Raw genomic sequence first — 16,767 nt, 5'->3', positions numbered from 1 at the left:
CCGGTGACCCGCGTCCGGGCGAGGGAACACCAAGTCCAAGGTTTTCCTTCATCATTGGGGTCTTCGGGCTGCACTTTGTCTGGTCCCTCACCTAGGACCTGTCTGCCTTGGGTGACCCTACCAGGGGCATGAAGCCCCAGACAGCATAGCTCCTAGGATCATTGGGGCACTCAAACCCCTCCACCACGATAAGGTGGCAGCCCATGGAGCTTATGTAAAATAAAATTTATGTAAAATAAAACTGTGAACTAATCTTAAAAATAAAACTAAAGGAGAAGTGTGATGGTTGCATCACCATGATGGCTGAGTGATTAGTTGGTAGGACAGATGGGAGAACTCTTTACAGTGTTTTCAAAGTTACACTGCAAAAACACAAAATCTTAAAGTATTTTGGTAAAATTTCTAGAGCAAATATCTTAGTACACTTGAAATAAGACAAAACTAACTTATAAGCAACTTTTCAGCAAGATATACAAGCTTATTTTAGGTCAAAAATACCTTAATATTGATAAAAAGTTCTAGTTCCATTGGCAGATTATTTGACTTATAAGAAAACATTTCCCCCATGTTATAAATAAAATAATGGTAAAAGTACTTTTTCACAAATATTAAAGAATTATTGACTTAAAACAAGCTCCCATTTCCTGCTGAAAACTTACTTGTACATTAGTAAATATGAAATAAGACAAAACTAAGAAAACTAATACACTTGTTTTCTTAGTAAATACAACCAAAACAAACATGCTAAGCTAGCGCTAGTGGGAAGAACGACTCGTGTTTTTAACCAAAGACAGAAGAGAAATCCTACACCCGCCAAAATCCGACACCGCTTCATTATGTAAAGAAAGTAGTTAAGCTCAGAGTCTTCTTCAGAGGTTTTGGTGTTGGTTCCTTCAGTGGTTCTTCATACGGTGCCCCCACAGGCGAGGAGGGGAACAGGTTGCTCAGAGGTTTGGATTGTTTGACACAATGGAGTGTGAAACTGAACCAAAGCAGCTAGTTAGAATAAATTTCTCTAGCTAGTTAGATTAAATCTATATGGATAGTTAGCTGACTGATTTGTTCTGTTAGCACATAACTTTTTTTCTAGCTAGTTAGATTCATTCTATTGTTATTGAAATTATTAAAATCTACAAACCAATTCCAAAATTGGTTTGTAGATATGAAACATGTAAAATAAACTAAACAGAAGAAATCGATTAGAGGGGAAATAGTTTTATTTAACACCAGCTATAAAGCTGTGAGCTGGTCACGTCACGTTGTTTCTTTTACCATCAGGCTCTTGTTCACCTGATTTGTTGCCAATTGAATTGGTCAAGAAATGTGTGGCCTTTAAAAATAAATACTCCATTCAGCCTCAGCTTGATTTTCCAACTGCAGCGACATTCAAAGATTTCCATTTCGGGAATAGAAAGTAAAAGCAATCTGATGAATATTAAAATCTAATAATTATCTTGACAAAAAACGCTGACGCAAGTGTCACAAAGACAAAAACCCAATTATGTGTCTGAGGCGCAGGACGTAGCTTGCAGATCACAGTGTGCAAAAATGAAGAAAAAATATAAATTTGACACACTTGGCATAAAATACTTGCACCTTTTTCACAGCTGTGACACCATAATAATACACAATGTGAGCAGCTTTAAATCCATACGCAGCGCCGGCTTCCTTCATTATAAACACGTCTGACAGGCAGCAGAAACAAACCACAGATACGTCTGGGGCTTTGAATATGCAAGGAGATCCGGGACAGAACATCCTTTTAACGGAACATTTACAAAGTTCGCCCTTAAATCATGTCAGCGTTGGTCTCTGTTAGCGTCAGCGAAAGGGCTGCTTGAGTTTTCCACCTGAAATCTCGAGCAACATCTGCAGGACTGATGTAATGCTCAGCATCATGACACGCGTTTACCAACAGAGTGCTTCAACACTAAAGCTCCTGTGACGAATCTTTGAAAGATGAAATATTCTTGGTGCCAGAGGTCTCTAGGTGCAGCCAAGAACTAAATTCACTTCTGTGTGCTGAAATGTTACGCTTGTGTAAACCTCTGCAGGATTTAAACAACCATTTCTCCCACCTAAAAGAAGAAAAGGGACAATTTCTGTGCATTTGAGTTTTCTACGTAGAGAATCAAAGAGAATACATTTTGATTCTGGGCAAATCCTCAGTTATAAATAAAAATAGTCTAAACATACAGTGAACAGAAAAGAGATTTTTATAATGTCTGATGCAAATCTATTGCACTTGATTAACTGAGTTTCAGTAGTAGATCAGACGGTACCATGCAAAAAACCCAAAGGCTCCTCTAAAGGCTTATGTTCAATATTAAAGTTGATAACAGCATATTGTGAAAAAAAGACTAAATAAACACAAGTACATCTCAATAAATTAAATGTTAATTAGTTCAACGATCCAATTCAAAAAGTAAAACTCGTTATCTTGAGTCTTTAAAAGCCAAGGAAATATATGTACCGATTTTATTTCTGGCAATTTGTGGGAATACCACTTAACAGCTACTGAATAACAAATATTTAATTTCTGAGAAAACCGTAATGTTACTTTAAACCAGTTTAAAATATGGAGATTATACTACAGAAATATTTTGATATGACCTACATAACCATAAGGAAAGCAGTATTCAGTCATCAACACACTCCGTAATGTATACAGACGGCGGCTGATGAAGAAGCAGCAGCTGGTATATTTGTGGAAAGTTTAGTGGAAGAAAAAAGTATGGCAAAGCCTATTCTGTGTGTCATACATCTGTTAAAGTTTCAACATCTAAACTAAGTTTATAATAAAATTTTCCAATGCCATTTATTGAGATTTTGCTTGTGAGTTTGTCAGGTGGATTTTATATGTAGCACCTGGAAAAGGGGACAGACTTTAATAGTTCAGGAAATAATGGTTCTTCAAAGACACATAATTGTTATTTACTCAAGACCATACACATTTTTATGGCACCATATCAGAGTCCGTTACAACAGAAAAAAAGGAATAACTTTTTGCCAAAACTATTTTTAAACTCTGAGAAATTTTCTGATAAAAATTATTTCCAAGCTCCAAAAGCTGAAAACTTGCTGGGGGAAAAATCTGACATTTTGAGATTAATCTCAGAAATGTTTTAGAAGAAATTTGGAAATTTCAGAGTTTAAAAATAAAAACAAAAACAACATGCAAAAGGCCCTGTAATTTTTATGTTAATCTCAGAATTTTTATGAAAATGTTCAAAAATATTTTATTGAAAAGTTTTGAGTTTGAAAAAGCTTTCAAACTCAGAAAATGTCCAAAAGTCAAAGATGTTGACTTTTCAAACTCAGAAATTTACACATTTTTCTAGACATTTTTAGACATTAACCTCCAATTTTTTGAATTTTTTAGCAGAAATTTACTCCTCCTATTCTTCTGATTTTATGTACATTTTTGTTGTTTTTCTGACTTATTTTTCTAAAAACAGATTCCTCTGACAGCAGTTTAGTGCAGTAAGATACTGACAGCTCAGAAGTACTCAATAAAAAACATTTTTCAAAAACCAGGCCTGAGAAAAATACACAACGTCTTATAATTCGACTGCTGTGTAGAAGAGTATGATGTTTTACAAATCCACTAAATATTTATAAAAGTTCATATATTTCTCAGGTGATCTAAATAATCTGGCTCAGGAAAAGCATTTTTAATTTATTTTCCCTCAAATATTCAAACCAGACAAAAACAAACCTCTGAATGCATAGAAAACGTGAGAAAGTGTTCAAACATTTCCTGCATGGCTGCAGCTGAACACTTTACATTTAAATGCAGATCAAATAGATCTCAGAGTAAAACCTTTACATTATTCTGAAAGGTCACAAATTCACAAGCCGTCAACACTTTGCCTAACATTTGTTAGGCCTTCAAATGCTTTAAAATGGAGAAACAAAAGCCAAAAGTTGTGTAATAAGATGAAAAAATACCATTAAAAAGGATCTGAGAAGAGACAAAAATGATGAACAGCAGTTCATCTTCGGTGTACACACACACACACACACACACACACACACACGCACACGCCCACACTCAAACCTAATGTAACCATGTAGCCTAATAAGAACATTTTGTCTGTTCAGAGTCCACACACACGGGAAGTAAACATGCAGAAAGACCCCAGACTTGGATTTAAACTCACAACCTTCTCCCTGAATGTGTCCCCAATTAATTCACTTAAAGAACTATAATCCATATAAAAGTCTCATCTAACTGGAGCATTTTCATAAAACCTGACTTTGAACTGAAACAGTTGGGCTTAGTGCAGCATTGTAAACCCAGCCAGACGCCGGACGTGCTAACCCCTTAGCTGCAATGCTAGGCAGGCCATGTGCTTATTTTTTCCACCATGTGGAAGAAAACGGCCCTAAACACACGAGTCAAGCAGCATCTGGGTTTCAGACCAGCAGGATTGATGGTGTGGAGCAGCCAGGCCAGTCCCACTCCACCTCAGCCCAGTAGGAAACCAGTGGGATGACGTCAAACATGCCGCTGCTCAGGCAGAACCAGGAAATGCAGAGGAACCGATCAGCCTGGGCTGCACCTGCCCGCCAAGCCAGAAGTGGGTCGACTCCGTGAAACACAGAAATGCTGATGTTTCAGCCAAATCACTCAGTAAAATCACTAAATATAGGAGGGATTTTTTATACCATCAGTATAGAGAAACAATCTGATAATCTCTTACAATTTAATATGTACAGAACAGAACCGAGTTATGGCCATTAAAAGAAAAAAGACAAAAGAAATGTGACTTTCTTCCTCAGAAATCCTTTACCCTTCAGAGATTAAAGTCACAGTTTGGAGGAAAAAATGTCAGAATTAAAATATTAAATCAAGAACCACTGAAGGACATGACATGAAAACCTCTGAAGGAGACACTGAGCGTAACTTAATTATTCATGAAACTTAAACAAAGATGGCGTCAGATTTGAGTATTTCTCTTGTCTTTGCTAAAAAAAGCACAAGCTATTTCTCCTGCTAGAGCTTTTGGTTTGGCTGCATTTACCCAGAATGCCCTGCACTAGGCCTGTCACGATAGCAAATTTTGCTGAGCGATTAATTGTCTCAAAAATTATTGCGATAAACGATAATATTGTTTGAAGATCTTTTTACACTGATTTAATGGAAATGATGTAATAATGCATGCGATTTCCTGCCAAAGATAGATACACTTTATTTTCAAAAGAATATTTAACACTGGAGCTGATAAACAAAATAAACAAAACAACCAAAAACAAAAATAAAATGGATTCTCAATCTCCATTAACAAAAAACTCACTTGGAAAATAAAAACTAAACAACATAAAGCCAAAGTGGAAATAAATACTGCATTCAACCAAAAGAGTGCAGATTATGAAGTCTGTATATTATGTTGCCCTTCAGTAATAATTAGATTTAAATAGAGAAAATGGGCACATCGACTACCTGATGCAATAGTTCACACTACACGATTTTTTGCTCCTATTTTTCCCCTTACAACAATCTTAAAACGTTGGTCTTTCTAAGATTGTGTGGTGTGTTACGGTAGATCGTCGTTGTCGCTCCGATCTAAATCGGGGGTTTCCCCCGACTGAGAGCTTTAAGACACCTGTTGAATGTGACAGGCAGCCAATCAGAAAGCGCGGATTCTCCTCAGTGTTTTCTGATGGGAAATTACTGGGGGGAATCCCAAACAGCTGACACGGCGCAACCCGAAGTCCAGCGAACATTGGAGATGATACGTGGAAACAACATTAATGTTTATTCAACATGCAAAGAATATAGAAATGACAAGGGGAGGAGTTGGAGCCAAATTGCTACAGCAGTTGATAAACCCGGTAACTTTTCAGCTGTTCTTTGTTAACGTGACGTAAATAGGTTATAATGATTTTCATTCAGTCAGGACTTTACGCTGACACTAGCAACATGCATTGCAGGTAGATTGTAGTAAAGCATTGATTAATGCCTGGTTTTAAAATTAGTTAACTGGACTTGTAGCCATTATTTTGTGCCCATTGTTGGACACAACACTGCAGGAACGAACCCGATCCAACCGTTATACCAAGGATTTCTGTCGGCTCATGTGTGATCTGTCAGGTTTTAAAAATGGGCTGACAGCTCTAATATTGTGTCGTGTGCGCTGGGCTTTACACTGAGGAAATGAGGAAGGGAGGGTCAGTGGAGAGCACCGGAGTTCAGCCTTTTTTCATTCAGTGTCATTAGCTGAAAGAGAAAAAGGTCGGAAGAGATGATAAAGCCGATAATTAAAATGGTCGATAGCTTTCGATTTATCGTTTATCGCGACAGGCCTACCCTGCACTATAGTCCACTTCCTGCTTTTGGAGCGATCTCCAGTCCAGTTGCATTCACATATGTATTCAAACCGGACCAGAGTTCCCTTCAACCGAACCCAGACCAAGGTTTGTAGGCGGACCAGAGTTTGCCATTTTTCACACATCCCCAAACAAACAGGACTTTCTAGTTAAAACAAACCTGAGTTTGATTCAAGCGGACTAAGCAGGACTAGTGTGAATGCACCCTAAGTGTTTTCAGTCTGAAACCAATAAAAAAGGTTCACCTTTAAGCAAGACAGTGACTCTAAACATTCAGCCAGAGCTACAGCAGGACGGTTCAGATCAGATTTATGATCCTGTCTAGACATTAACTCAGTTGAAATTCTCTGACAAGAATAAAATATTGCTGTTTACACTTACACTAACGTGAGCAAAGTGGATTTATTCTGCAAAGAGGTAAAGACATATTCCAGGAAGCTTCCATATCTGTCATTGCAGCTAAAGTCAGTTTGACAAAGTGCTGACTCAGGAGTGCAGATGTTCACCATGCTCTACAGGTTTTTATTTTTAACAGGAGAAAAATGCTAAATTATGTAAAACTTTTTGTTGGTCTGACACAAAATCCCATAAAATGCATTTCCGGTTTTAAACGTGATAAACTGTTTGGACGTTCAGGGTGTATGAATACTTTAGCAAGGTGTTGTAAAAACGTGTCGCTACACTGCAAAAACACAAAATCTTAGCAAGTATTTTGGTCTCTTTTCTACTGCAAACGTCTTAGTTTTGTCTTATTTCAAGTTTACTAACTTACAAGTAACTTTACAGCAAGAAATGGAAGCTTGTTTCAAGTCAATAATTCCTTAATATTTGTGAAATTGTAATTGTTCCATTGGCAGACTATTTCATTTATAACATGAGAAAAGTGGACTAACATGGCTGCCGATGTGAATGCAAATAAAGGCATAATCTGCAGGGGTGCCACCTTATTTCAAAATACAGTAAAGAGTTCAGTGTCCCACTGTCTGATTTAATAAACCAGTCGTTCATGTTTCTGTTCTTGCAGGAGGTTGGCAAAGATTTCAGTTGGATTCAGCATGAAGGGGGGCAGAAAAAAAGGTGAAAAGTTAAGCAGAAACCACATGAAGTGAGCGCAGCGGCCGCTTTACAAGCCCGATAATGGCCACAGAGAGCCAACAGTGGCAGCCACAAACGCTCCACCGCAGCCCAGCGCTGCCCCGCTGTGCGGCGGCCCGGACGTGTTCAGGAGCTAACCAGGAGTAAACGGATCCTACGTGGACTCGGCTGCAGCTCACTGGTTCCTTAACCTCACAATGGAGGACAGATGTGCAGGATTTAGAGGTGGAATTCTCTTTCCTTTATAACAAAGCCTTTTAAGCAGTTGCAATATAATTGTGTGTGAGTCAGTGGAGTCAGGAGGGTGTGTGTGTGTGTGTGTAGGCATGTTCATGTGTGTGCAGGGAGTGTGTTACAGAACTGCTGAACAGAAAAACTCTCCTCCCACTTTGATCAGTGTGCAGTTCTCCTCCTGAACTTGTCAGCAGTTTGGAAGAGAAAACCTGGAACTGGAGTTTGGATTGAATTAATAACAACATGGAGGAAAGTGAAGAAGCAGGTCTTACCTTCCTGGTTTGCTTCACCAGCCTGCAGGAGACAGAAGAACAGACTTCATAAATGTGAAGAAGCGCAAAGGAAACACAAAATGCTCATTTTAAAATGAGTTCATTCATTCAAATTCCCACTGTGAACTCTGAATTTAATTTAGCTCTTTGTGTAAACAGTGGATTTAATTCACTTTGGGATCGAGAAGTAAATTTATTCTGCTGCTTTGACAGTTTTTAATATTTTGTTGGAACTTCTAAACAGTGAAGACAGAATTAGGCAATAAATAAATAAATAAACTGCATGATAAATTAAAACAAACTGGATGATAAAAGTCTTCAGTCTGATGCTTTGGTCTCAACTTCTTCCTTTTATGAAGGATCATTTAGTTTACAGAGACTTCATAATTCATTTTATTTCTTTTGATTTTGCATATTTAAAATGTATTCCCGTTCCTGTGTTAAATGTTCATTAGAATTTAGAATTTCTTTTATTACTTTTATGTCATTACCTGAAAATAGTCTCAAAACAGCAATATTATCGTTTATCGCAATAATTTCTGGAACAATTTGTCGTCCAGGTCATGTCTGCATGTTTGCAGTTAACAACTGTCAACCCACTGTTGCCAATTCAGCAACTGTCGGTCAAAATCAGAATCAGCAAGTCGGGCAAAACAAAGCAAAACAAAACAGGTAATCGGCCAGAAACTGCAATTGTTGTGCCCACAATAATATGGCAAAAATTATTTTTTAAAATTACGTTCAGAGTAATGCTCTCTCTAAAACAGGAAGTACTACCATACATGGGTGATGATGCAGCATCAAACCTGCCGTTTCCTGCAGCTGCAGACGGTAAACTGGCTGATTTCTGGACAAAATAAATGTGTTTGTAAGAAGAATATTTCTGATGGACGTAGAAAGTGAGGAGTTGTGCTAAAAAGATCATCTTTCTAGGAAGCTCAGGTGAGATCAGTGGAGGTAAATGCAGGTGTAGCAAATGGTTTCTGCTCACCAAAACAAAAACTTTCTACCCTACAGTAATTAAACAATTAGATTTTAAAGAACATACAATAACCTGAGGATGAGGACACAACATGGTTCATGTTACAGTTTCTACCATTTGCTACAGCCAGACCAGTTTCTGTTCATGAGCATAAAGTTTATCGAGTAAGAATCTTTTTTATTTATTTTACTTAAATATCTCCTCTGTCTAATTAGCTTCAGCTGCAACTCTTTTTTCTTTTTGTTTTTATGTGTCAATATTTTAATTTCCCTCCAGTAATAAGTAGCATTAGCTTGAAGTGATTTTGTAGCATCAAATTCCTTGTTTAGCTGAACTGATTGTGGAGAAAAGTGAGGTTTCCACGACGACCACATGGATCCGCAGCATAAAGAGTCACAGAAACTCAGCTGTTCAGAGAAATGGCAGCACTGATGCAAACCCGCCAACATTTCAGTCTCAGTGCCGGACAGAAACGGAGCAGAAAGTAAATCCACGAGAAACCAGCCAGAATTCACACCTGTTTATTAGCATCTGCATTGTTCAATAAAAACATGGAGGAAATAATTATTGCTAACTTGTAAAACCTGTTTGTTGGAGTAGAAGTTGTATAAGGAACGTACTCTATGTGTGTTGATGATTTTAATGATGACACCTGACAAAATGGGATTTCTGTTATTGGTTTTCACAACTGTTGACTTCATGACGTGTTTTTGATGTTTTTTCTCGATGTAAAGCACTTTGAGCTGATGTGTCGCTGATCTGCCACACAAATAAACTTCATTGATTGACAGATTGATTCAGCGATTGGAAGCTCACATTTCTTCTGCAACTTTTAGCTGCTTTGTGTTGATTTTTTGACATGATTCTCGACTTTAGCTAACCAGAGTTACTCATAAGGAGATATGGTAAATATCTGCTGCATGTGTTTTTGTTTATTGCGATTAGAAAGCAACTTACAGTATTATATTTTCTGTCCTTTTGTTTTGCATACCCATGTTTGGAACTTGTCCAGGAATTGCAGATGTAATTTTGCTATAATCTGGCACCGCACATCAAATGGTGACATTTATGTTTGAGTTTATATTGTCCCTTTTTAAATAAAGTTCATTATCAATGTAGAAAACACAAACATAAACAAGCTTTAAAGTCTGACTCTCCCAACATATTACAGTTCCTGTTAGAGTACAATCAGGGCCGGATTTACAAGGTTGTGGGCTGGAGCCAGTTTTGGTGCCTTATAACTTTTTCAAATACTTTAATATTGTTTGCATTCATGAAAATCCAAAAAAATAATGCAGCTCACATGATTTTATGAGTTTTATATTAAGTGCAAAACAAAAAGCAAACATTTGGGACACCCCTAAAAGTTTCCGCCCTGGGCTAAAGCCCAAATAACCCTTTCTAAACTCTGACTGCGCGTTTTCCAACATGTCAGGGGGGCATTCACTTCTTTAGGAGGGCTAAAGGCTACTGAGCGTAAAGTCCGCTCTGCCTCGGGCAGGCCTGGTTCTCTTGGAAGCCCAGCGGCTCACCGGAGCTAAAGCCTCAAACAGAAACATGTTTGTAAGTTACAGCTCGTGTATGTGACAGGCTGAACCCACGCGTGGTGCCGTGTCAACACGGGGTGCACAGAGGAAGCAGTGTGCGTGTTTGCAGAGGCGATGGGAAACTTTTAAAAGCTGCCGCCCCACTTTTTTCTGCTTTCCAGCCGCATTCAGTTCAGAACAAACGGCCCGGAAAAGCGAAATAAATGAATGATTAAAAATCAACCAGTCTGTCAGTGAGCGGAGAGCATGTGCAGACACTTACCTTGTCAGCTGAAGTCAAAACAAATCCAACAAGCAGAACAGCTAGTGATAACACAGCCATCACGAGAGGAGCTTTATCTCAACCTGAAGCGCAAATTAAAAAGCGCAACAGCGGAAAATAAAAGAAAGTCAAACGTGAGGAGGCTCATTCAAAAGTTGAAAAAGTAGAAGTGCAGGCTCTGATTATTAAAGGGGGGGGAGAGGGGAGTAGCTGCAGTTTGATTGAATCAGGAGTGAAGCGGGTTGCGACACTTTATCTGAGCGTTTCTGTTCCCTTCACTGAGTTTCCAGAAAGTTTGGGCGACGTTCGCCTGGACAGCCGTCCGCCGCTGGCCGCACAGAGCTGCAGAGTGAGGCCGCCTGGAGCTCGGTTCCCCGGGCTAATAAGCCTTTAGACCAGCCCTGTGTGACGTGACTCTGCCCTCTGACCGAGCCCCAACACCAGGGACCGAGGAGGAGGAGGAGGAGGACGAGGAAGAGGAGGAGGAGGAGGACCGTCTCTGATCGGGACGTCACTGTGTCTCTGACTAAGCAAACTGCAAAGTTTCAGTCATCTTGTTCTAAAAATAAAACTTAAAATCCAATCCTGATTTTACTTTTCCAAAACTTTTTTTGAGTGGGGTTGTGTGGAATAGCTCTCAGTAGTCAGTATCTTACCTGGAGCAGTGAGCAGTAATGGCAGCAGACCTGTTTTCAACCTTTCAAATTGTATAATTTGACATTTTAAATAAATAAATACATTTTCAAATTTAAAAAAATGTATTCACGCAGTGCCTGTGTTTTAAATCTTCAATTTTCACAATTTTTAAATTAACATTGTCATAACGTTTATTTTTGCAGATAGGCTGAAACAAAATTGACCCCAAATAATAATATAAAACAGAAAGTTGTATGTTTCGGATCTAAAATAATTTACAGAACTTCTTACTGGAAAATGTTTTAGTTTAATATTTGAGTAAATAATTGATAAATGTCTCATTAATTTTCACCCAAAAGTGTTTTTGACTTGAAAATTTTGGCCCTCATAACAAACAATTTTGCACAACACTGTCTTTTGTGGAATATATTTTAAAATAATTTATTATAACCTTATTTTTCACATTACAGTAAAATGGAGGGTTATATGGCTAGAGGTGAATATAACTTCAGAACCACTGAAAATATTTTATATCATGTCTGATATTTTGTTTGCCTGAATGATCTGTGTTTCTACCACATTGTTCCTTCTAATAAATAAAACAATAAGAGGAAAATAAAATGAACTGCAGCAGTCTGACTTCATAAATGGATCATAAATAAAAGACTCAGAGGTGAGAAAATCGGTTTTTATCACTTTTACTGATAAATAAGACCTGAAGGACTAATACTCTCCTTTACTCACTGTCTTCACATTACTGTGCAGAGAAATCAGCTGCATGAACCAGTTGGAAAAAGTTTTGTTGTCTTTTAAAGTTTGCTTTATTACTAAAAGTCATTTTTAAGTCCTGGTTCAAAATGAGCAGGAAAGTTTCATCAGCAGCATTTAGACTCTATGCTGTAAAATAACAGATGTGCATGGAAGCATTACGTCCAATAAACCAAAGTCATGCCTTTATCACATTGCATGCGTGGGTGTGTGTGCGTGTGTGAAGTTACTATCTAGAACACGTGTCAAACTCAAGGCCCGCGGGCCAAATCTGGTCCTTCACAGCTTTTTATGTGGCCTTCTGGTCTCCAGATGTCCATCAGTCCCACAGAAATTCATCCAAAATCAACACATTCCTGCATTTGTAATGTATAATTGAAAGTTTATTGCAAATTTTCCTTAAGAAATGGTCACAACCCCTGGGTTTAAGCAACTGCTACCTCCCTCCTCCAGGTGGCGGTGTTTCATACTTTTACAACACTCCTGCCTCAAACTAACTTTATGTCAGGTTACAGTCTGTGATCGATACGGTGAGTGACAGAAGGTCACATTTCACGTCTTGCAAAAGAGTGTGACGGCATATTAAAGCCATTGTAATGGCAATAAAAAGGTTAAAAGTTTCTGTACTGTGGATAACAAAGTTTCCAACAATTTTCCAGGAAAAAAATATAACCTTCCTAGAATAACTCATAAATTTTGAGATTAATTTCTAGAAAAAACTTGGAAATTTCTGCGTTTCAAAAATGTTAAATTTTTAGGCTTTTGAAACTCTGAAATTTTCATGCATTTTTCTGGAGAATTTCTGAGATTAATCTCAAAATTTTGCTTTTTTTGCTAACAATTTTTTGACTTTTCACACTCAGAAAAAATCCAAGATTTTCCACCCAAAAATTCTAAGATTAATCTCAAAAATGTTTCAGTTTTTCTAGCAGAAATATTCACCTTTATTTTTTACTGTCAACAGTGGCCCAAAGATGTTTTGTGTTAGACGTAAATATTACAAAATTTCTTGACAAAATTAGAGATTTTGATTGCAAAAAAGCACAAAAAACAACTGTGAAATTCTGGAGGAACTTATCAGTGTAAAAAAATGTTCACAATTCTTTAATTTGAAGAAGCACTTATTGAATACAGGCAGATATTTATTAACAGTTTTAATGGGTTTCTGTGAAAATGAGTTTGCCATCCCTGATCTAGGAGGTTACACCAAACCCAGACAGTTTTGTGCCGCCGGTGCAGAGCTTGCTCAGGGATGACAGCAGTTTCCAAGGTTTGAATTCTGGTCTGGTGTGAAGATCAGCAGAAAGAAGAATCTTCTCTGCAACAGAAACGTCAACAACAGACTAAGATGCTGCAAGGTCAGACAGCAGAGAATTCTGGGAAAGTCATTTTCTCCCAGGAAGTTCCCTCAGAAAGTCTGGGACGGCTGGAAAACGGAGGAGCTGGGATTTTACTCCGGAGTCGTTTCTGCTGGGAACTTTGGTGACGATGGAAAGTTTGAAAAGTGAAAACAAAATGATCAGAAAATCGAAACGTTGAGTCAGACACGGCACAGGTCTGCATCCTACCAATAACCTGTCAATCATTAGGAGGAATAAACTTCCAGAAAAGTGAAAAACAGCCGGAACACAGAGTTCCTTTACATCTAGATTAAAAACCCACCTGGTTGGAGTTTCTTTTGAACCGTAATAAATGAAATGTGAAATGCTTTCTCCGTTGTTGGTGTTTTCTATGACTTTGTGATAAAGCACTTTGAACTGCTGAAATATGCTGTATAAATAAACTTTATTGATTGATTGATAAAAGACGAGCAGACAGGATGAAGATGAGAAACTGCAGGTATTGTTGCACATCAACATCTGCCTGGTTTTGGCCTAGAAGCTGATTTCTAACAGAAACGGGTTTATTGATTCGCTTGTTAAGAAAAACCCGTGAGGAATATGAAATATTTATTACTGAACTCCAGAAACATTTGACAAATAGATCTGACAACACCGAAGCATTTCTGTCAGAGTCTTGATCAAAACCACATTAAACCAGATCTATCAGGGATTCTCTGATTCTGGACACAAAAGTCCAAATAGCTTTTAATTTCGGTTCAAGTAAAAATGTTTCTTTGTAATCTGCTGCTTTCCAGGAGAAACCAGAGAGGTTTTGGCTTTTTGTGGGACTTTCTTGTTTATGGATGCTGCGCTCATTAAAACTTCCTTTCAGATCTGGCTCTTTCAGGCCAGAAGGTGATTTCCATAACAGAGCATTTTCCTTTTTTATGGCTGCGCTGCCACAGAAAATCACAACTCTTCAGTTTTAGTTTTTCACTTCGCTCCAATTCGCTGTAGAGACATTTTAACAGAGGCAAACTCCCATTACAAAACCCACAGACACCATAAAAGGCAGAATAATAGGAGTTTGTAATTTCGCGTACATTGTTTTTAATGCCAGACCTGGGTGTTCTAATTAAATGACTTTTAAAGACAGTTAGTGCTAATGGCAGCTGATTTATTAAAGTTATATGAGCATAAAATCAACTTAACTCAAATGCATGCCAGACCCTTCTGATTTTTATTTGTAAAAATACCAAAATTATACATCATTTTTTATTCTACCTTCCTAAGTGATATTTTGTTGTTCAATCTCATTTAGATATTTCTAAAATACATTGAATTTAGCGACTGTAATAATAATAACGTATTATGTTCCAGTTATGGATAACAACGTAGTGGAATATGTTGGCTGTTGTATGGGAGATGATTTATTTGCAATAAGAGTAAAATTATTACCAGAATAATTTTCTTTAAATGGAAAATGTTAAATCTTACACAAAGTGTTGGTCTTTCTATAACTAAGCTCTTATAATAAGAAGAACCAACTTTGCACCCAAACCAGCTTTTTATAATTTATTTAACAATTAAGTTTGTTAAATTGAAGCCAAAAGAATTTGAAAACTAAATGCTTTTCTTTTTAGACAACAAATCTGCCAAAGTCACAGAGAATAACTATGATGGAGTAAATAATAAAGTTACGAGAATAAAATCCTAATATTACTAGAATAACGTCGTAGTTTTATGAGAATGAAGCAATATTACAATTTTATTTTCATATTATTATGACTTCATTCTCATAGAAGTTAATTATTGTAATATTAGGACTTTATTCTATAATTTTTTATACTTTATTCTCATATTTCAACTTCATTGTCACAATATTCTGAATTGATTTTTTCTTAGTGTAATCCTAATATTCTCTTTTAGAAAAAATATTCCTTTCTTACAATAAAAAACTTTATTAACTTGATTTTAGTGTTTGTTTTTTTCCCTTTTTGTACTTCTGAAATCTGCTTTTTCTTTTTAACATAACTAAAATCAAACCATTAAAGATGCATGATGATCATTTTAACAACCCCTGAAGTTTGTCCTGATTAACAGCTGCTGTTGTTCTCATGTTTACATCCTTCGTCTTCTCTGCAAACAAACCAGAACAGGAAAACAACCGAGTCTGGCGTTTTCCTTTTGCGGTTTGCAGACTGAAAGATGGAAGCGTCAGACTAATGGAGCCGCTGAACTCTGGCTGCATCACACCTGGACAACACATGATCGTACATCACAGCCAAACGCCCATTAGACGTCTGAGTCAAGATGTTCTGTTCGTTTGCTTCGTCTGCGGCATCATGACACCGAGCTTCCTCCTCGCCCCGATAAGAAAGCGTTCTGGATCCAGGCTGGCTGTTGATTAAGTGAGCTCTGGGTGCCGGACGGTCAGCAGATAAGGAAGCCTGATTAACTGGCACATCTGCCCGCCTCACGGCTACAGATGGGAGGACGGTGAGAGGAGGAAGGCGAGGATTCAGGGCAGAGGAGCGTGTAAATGAGAAGCCCTGGGAGTCGAAAGCAGCAACAGGGAGATAGAGAAGGAAAATAACGACGTCTGAGACACAAGCGGCTCCTTTTTAAAGCAGTGACTGTTGTTTAGTTCATGGACATCCTGTTCATGGTCGACCCGCTGCAGAGACTTCCTTCTTCTGGCCTCACAGGCCAACATCTGGTCCTCCTCACAGACGCACATCCAGACAAATAAGTTGTTGTTACAACTGGCAGAGAATCACAAGGCAAATTAAAAGCAGGCCTGGGAGGCGAAACTGGATTTCAGAGCAGATAGAAAGATAAAATATTTTTACTCAGGAGGTTAGAGGAAGAGCTTTTATTGCTCCAGATTCTTTTGGGTTTCCTGCAGAGGCACAACGTTGTTACTGTTCTTCAGTACATTTTCCATACATCTCTACTTTGATGCAGTAGATTTACTTTCAACTCTTACTCCACTGCGTGTTTTATTGAGTATCTATACTTTCTGCTCCACTACATTTCTGTAATGGAAATGTAACGTGCAATAAATTGTTCCAGAAATTATTGGAAAAAGCTATAATGTTATTGTTTTGAGACCATTTTCAAGTAATGTAATGTTAATGGCATAATAATACAAAAACACATTTTCAAAGCTCAATAAACTTTAAATTCCAATATACATTAAAAACTGGAACTGGAAGACATTTTAAATATCCAAAATAAAAGAACAAAACAACAAAAACAACAAATAAAATGAAATATAAAGTCTCTGTAAACAAAACTGTCTTTCAGAGATCAA

The 16,767-nt window shown here is 37.6% G+C and overlaps 1 protein-coding gene across 2 annotated transcripts in view; it reads right to left on the bottom strand.

Annotated features, from left to right (window-relative positions):
* adamts3 (ADAM metallopeptidase with thrombospondin type 1 motif, 3) overlaps positions 1–11,148 on the bottom strand; it is a 160,715-nt gene extending 149,567 nt beyond the window's left edge. For both annotated transcript variants that reach the window (XM_028032943.1, XM_028032944.1), the window contains exons 1-2: positions 10,726–11,148; positions 7,935–7,956 (exon numbers count right to left, since the gene is read on the bottom strand). In XM_028032943.1, the coding sequence (XP_027888744.1) occupies positions 7,935–7,956; positions 10,726–10,785 (82 nt within the window). In that variant the 5' untranslated portion in view covers positions 10,786–11,148. The remainder of the gene's footprint in view (positions 1–7,934; positions 7,957–10,725) is intronic.
* Positions 11,149–16,767: the final 5,619 nt, after the last annotated feature.

Source organism: Xiphophorus couchianus, chromosome 12, assembly GCF_001444195.1.
Source record: "Xiphophorus couchianus chromosome 12, X_couchianus-1.0, whole genome shotgun sequence".
Taxonomy (NCBI): domain Eukaryota; kingdom Metazoa; phylum Chordata; class Actinopteri; order Cyprinodontiformes; family Poeciliidae; genus Xiphophorus; species Xiphophorus couchianus.
Note: the sequence above shows the minus strand (reverse complement) of the source record. Positions and strands in the feature narration are given on the sequence as shown.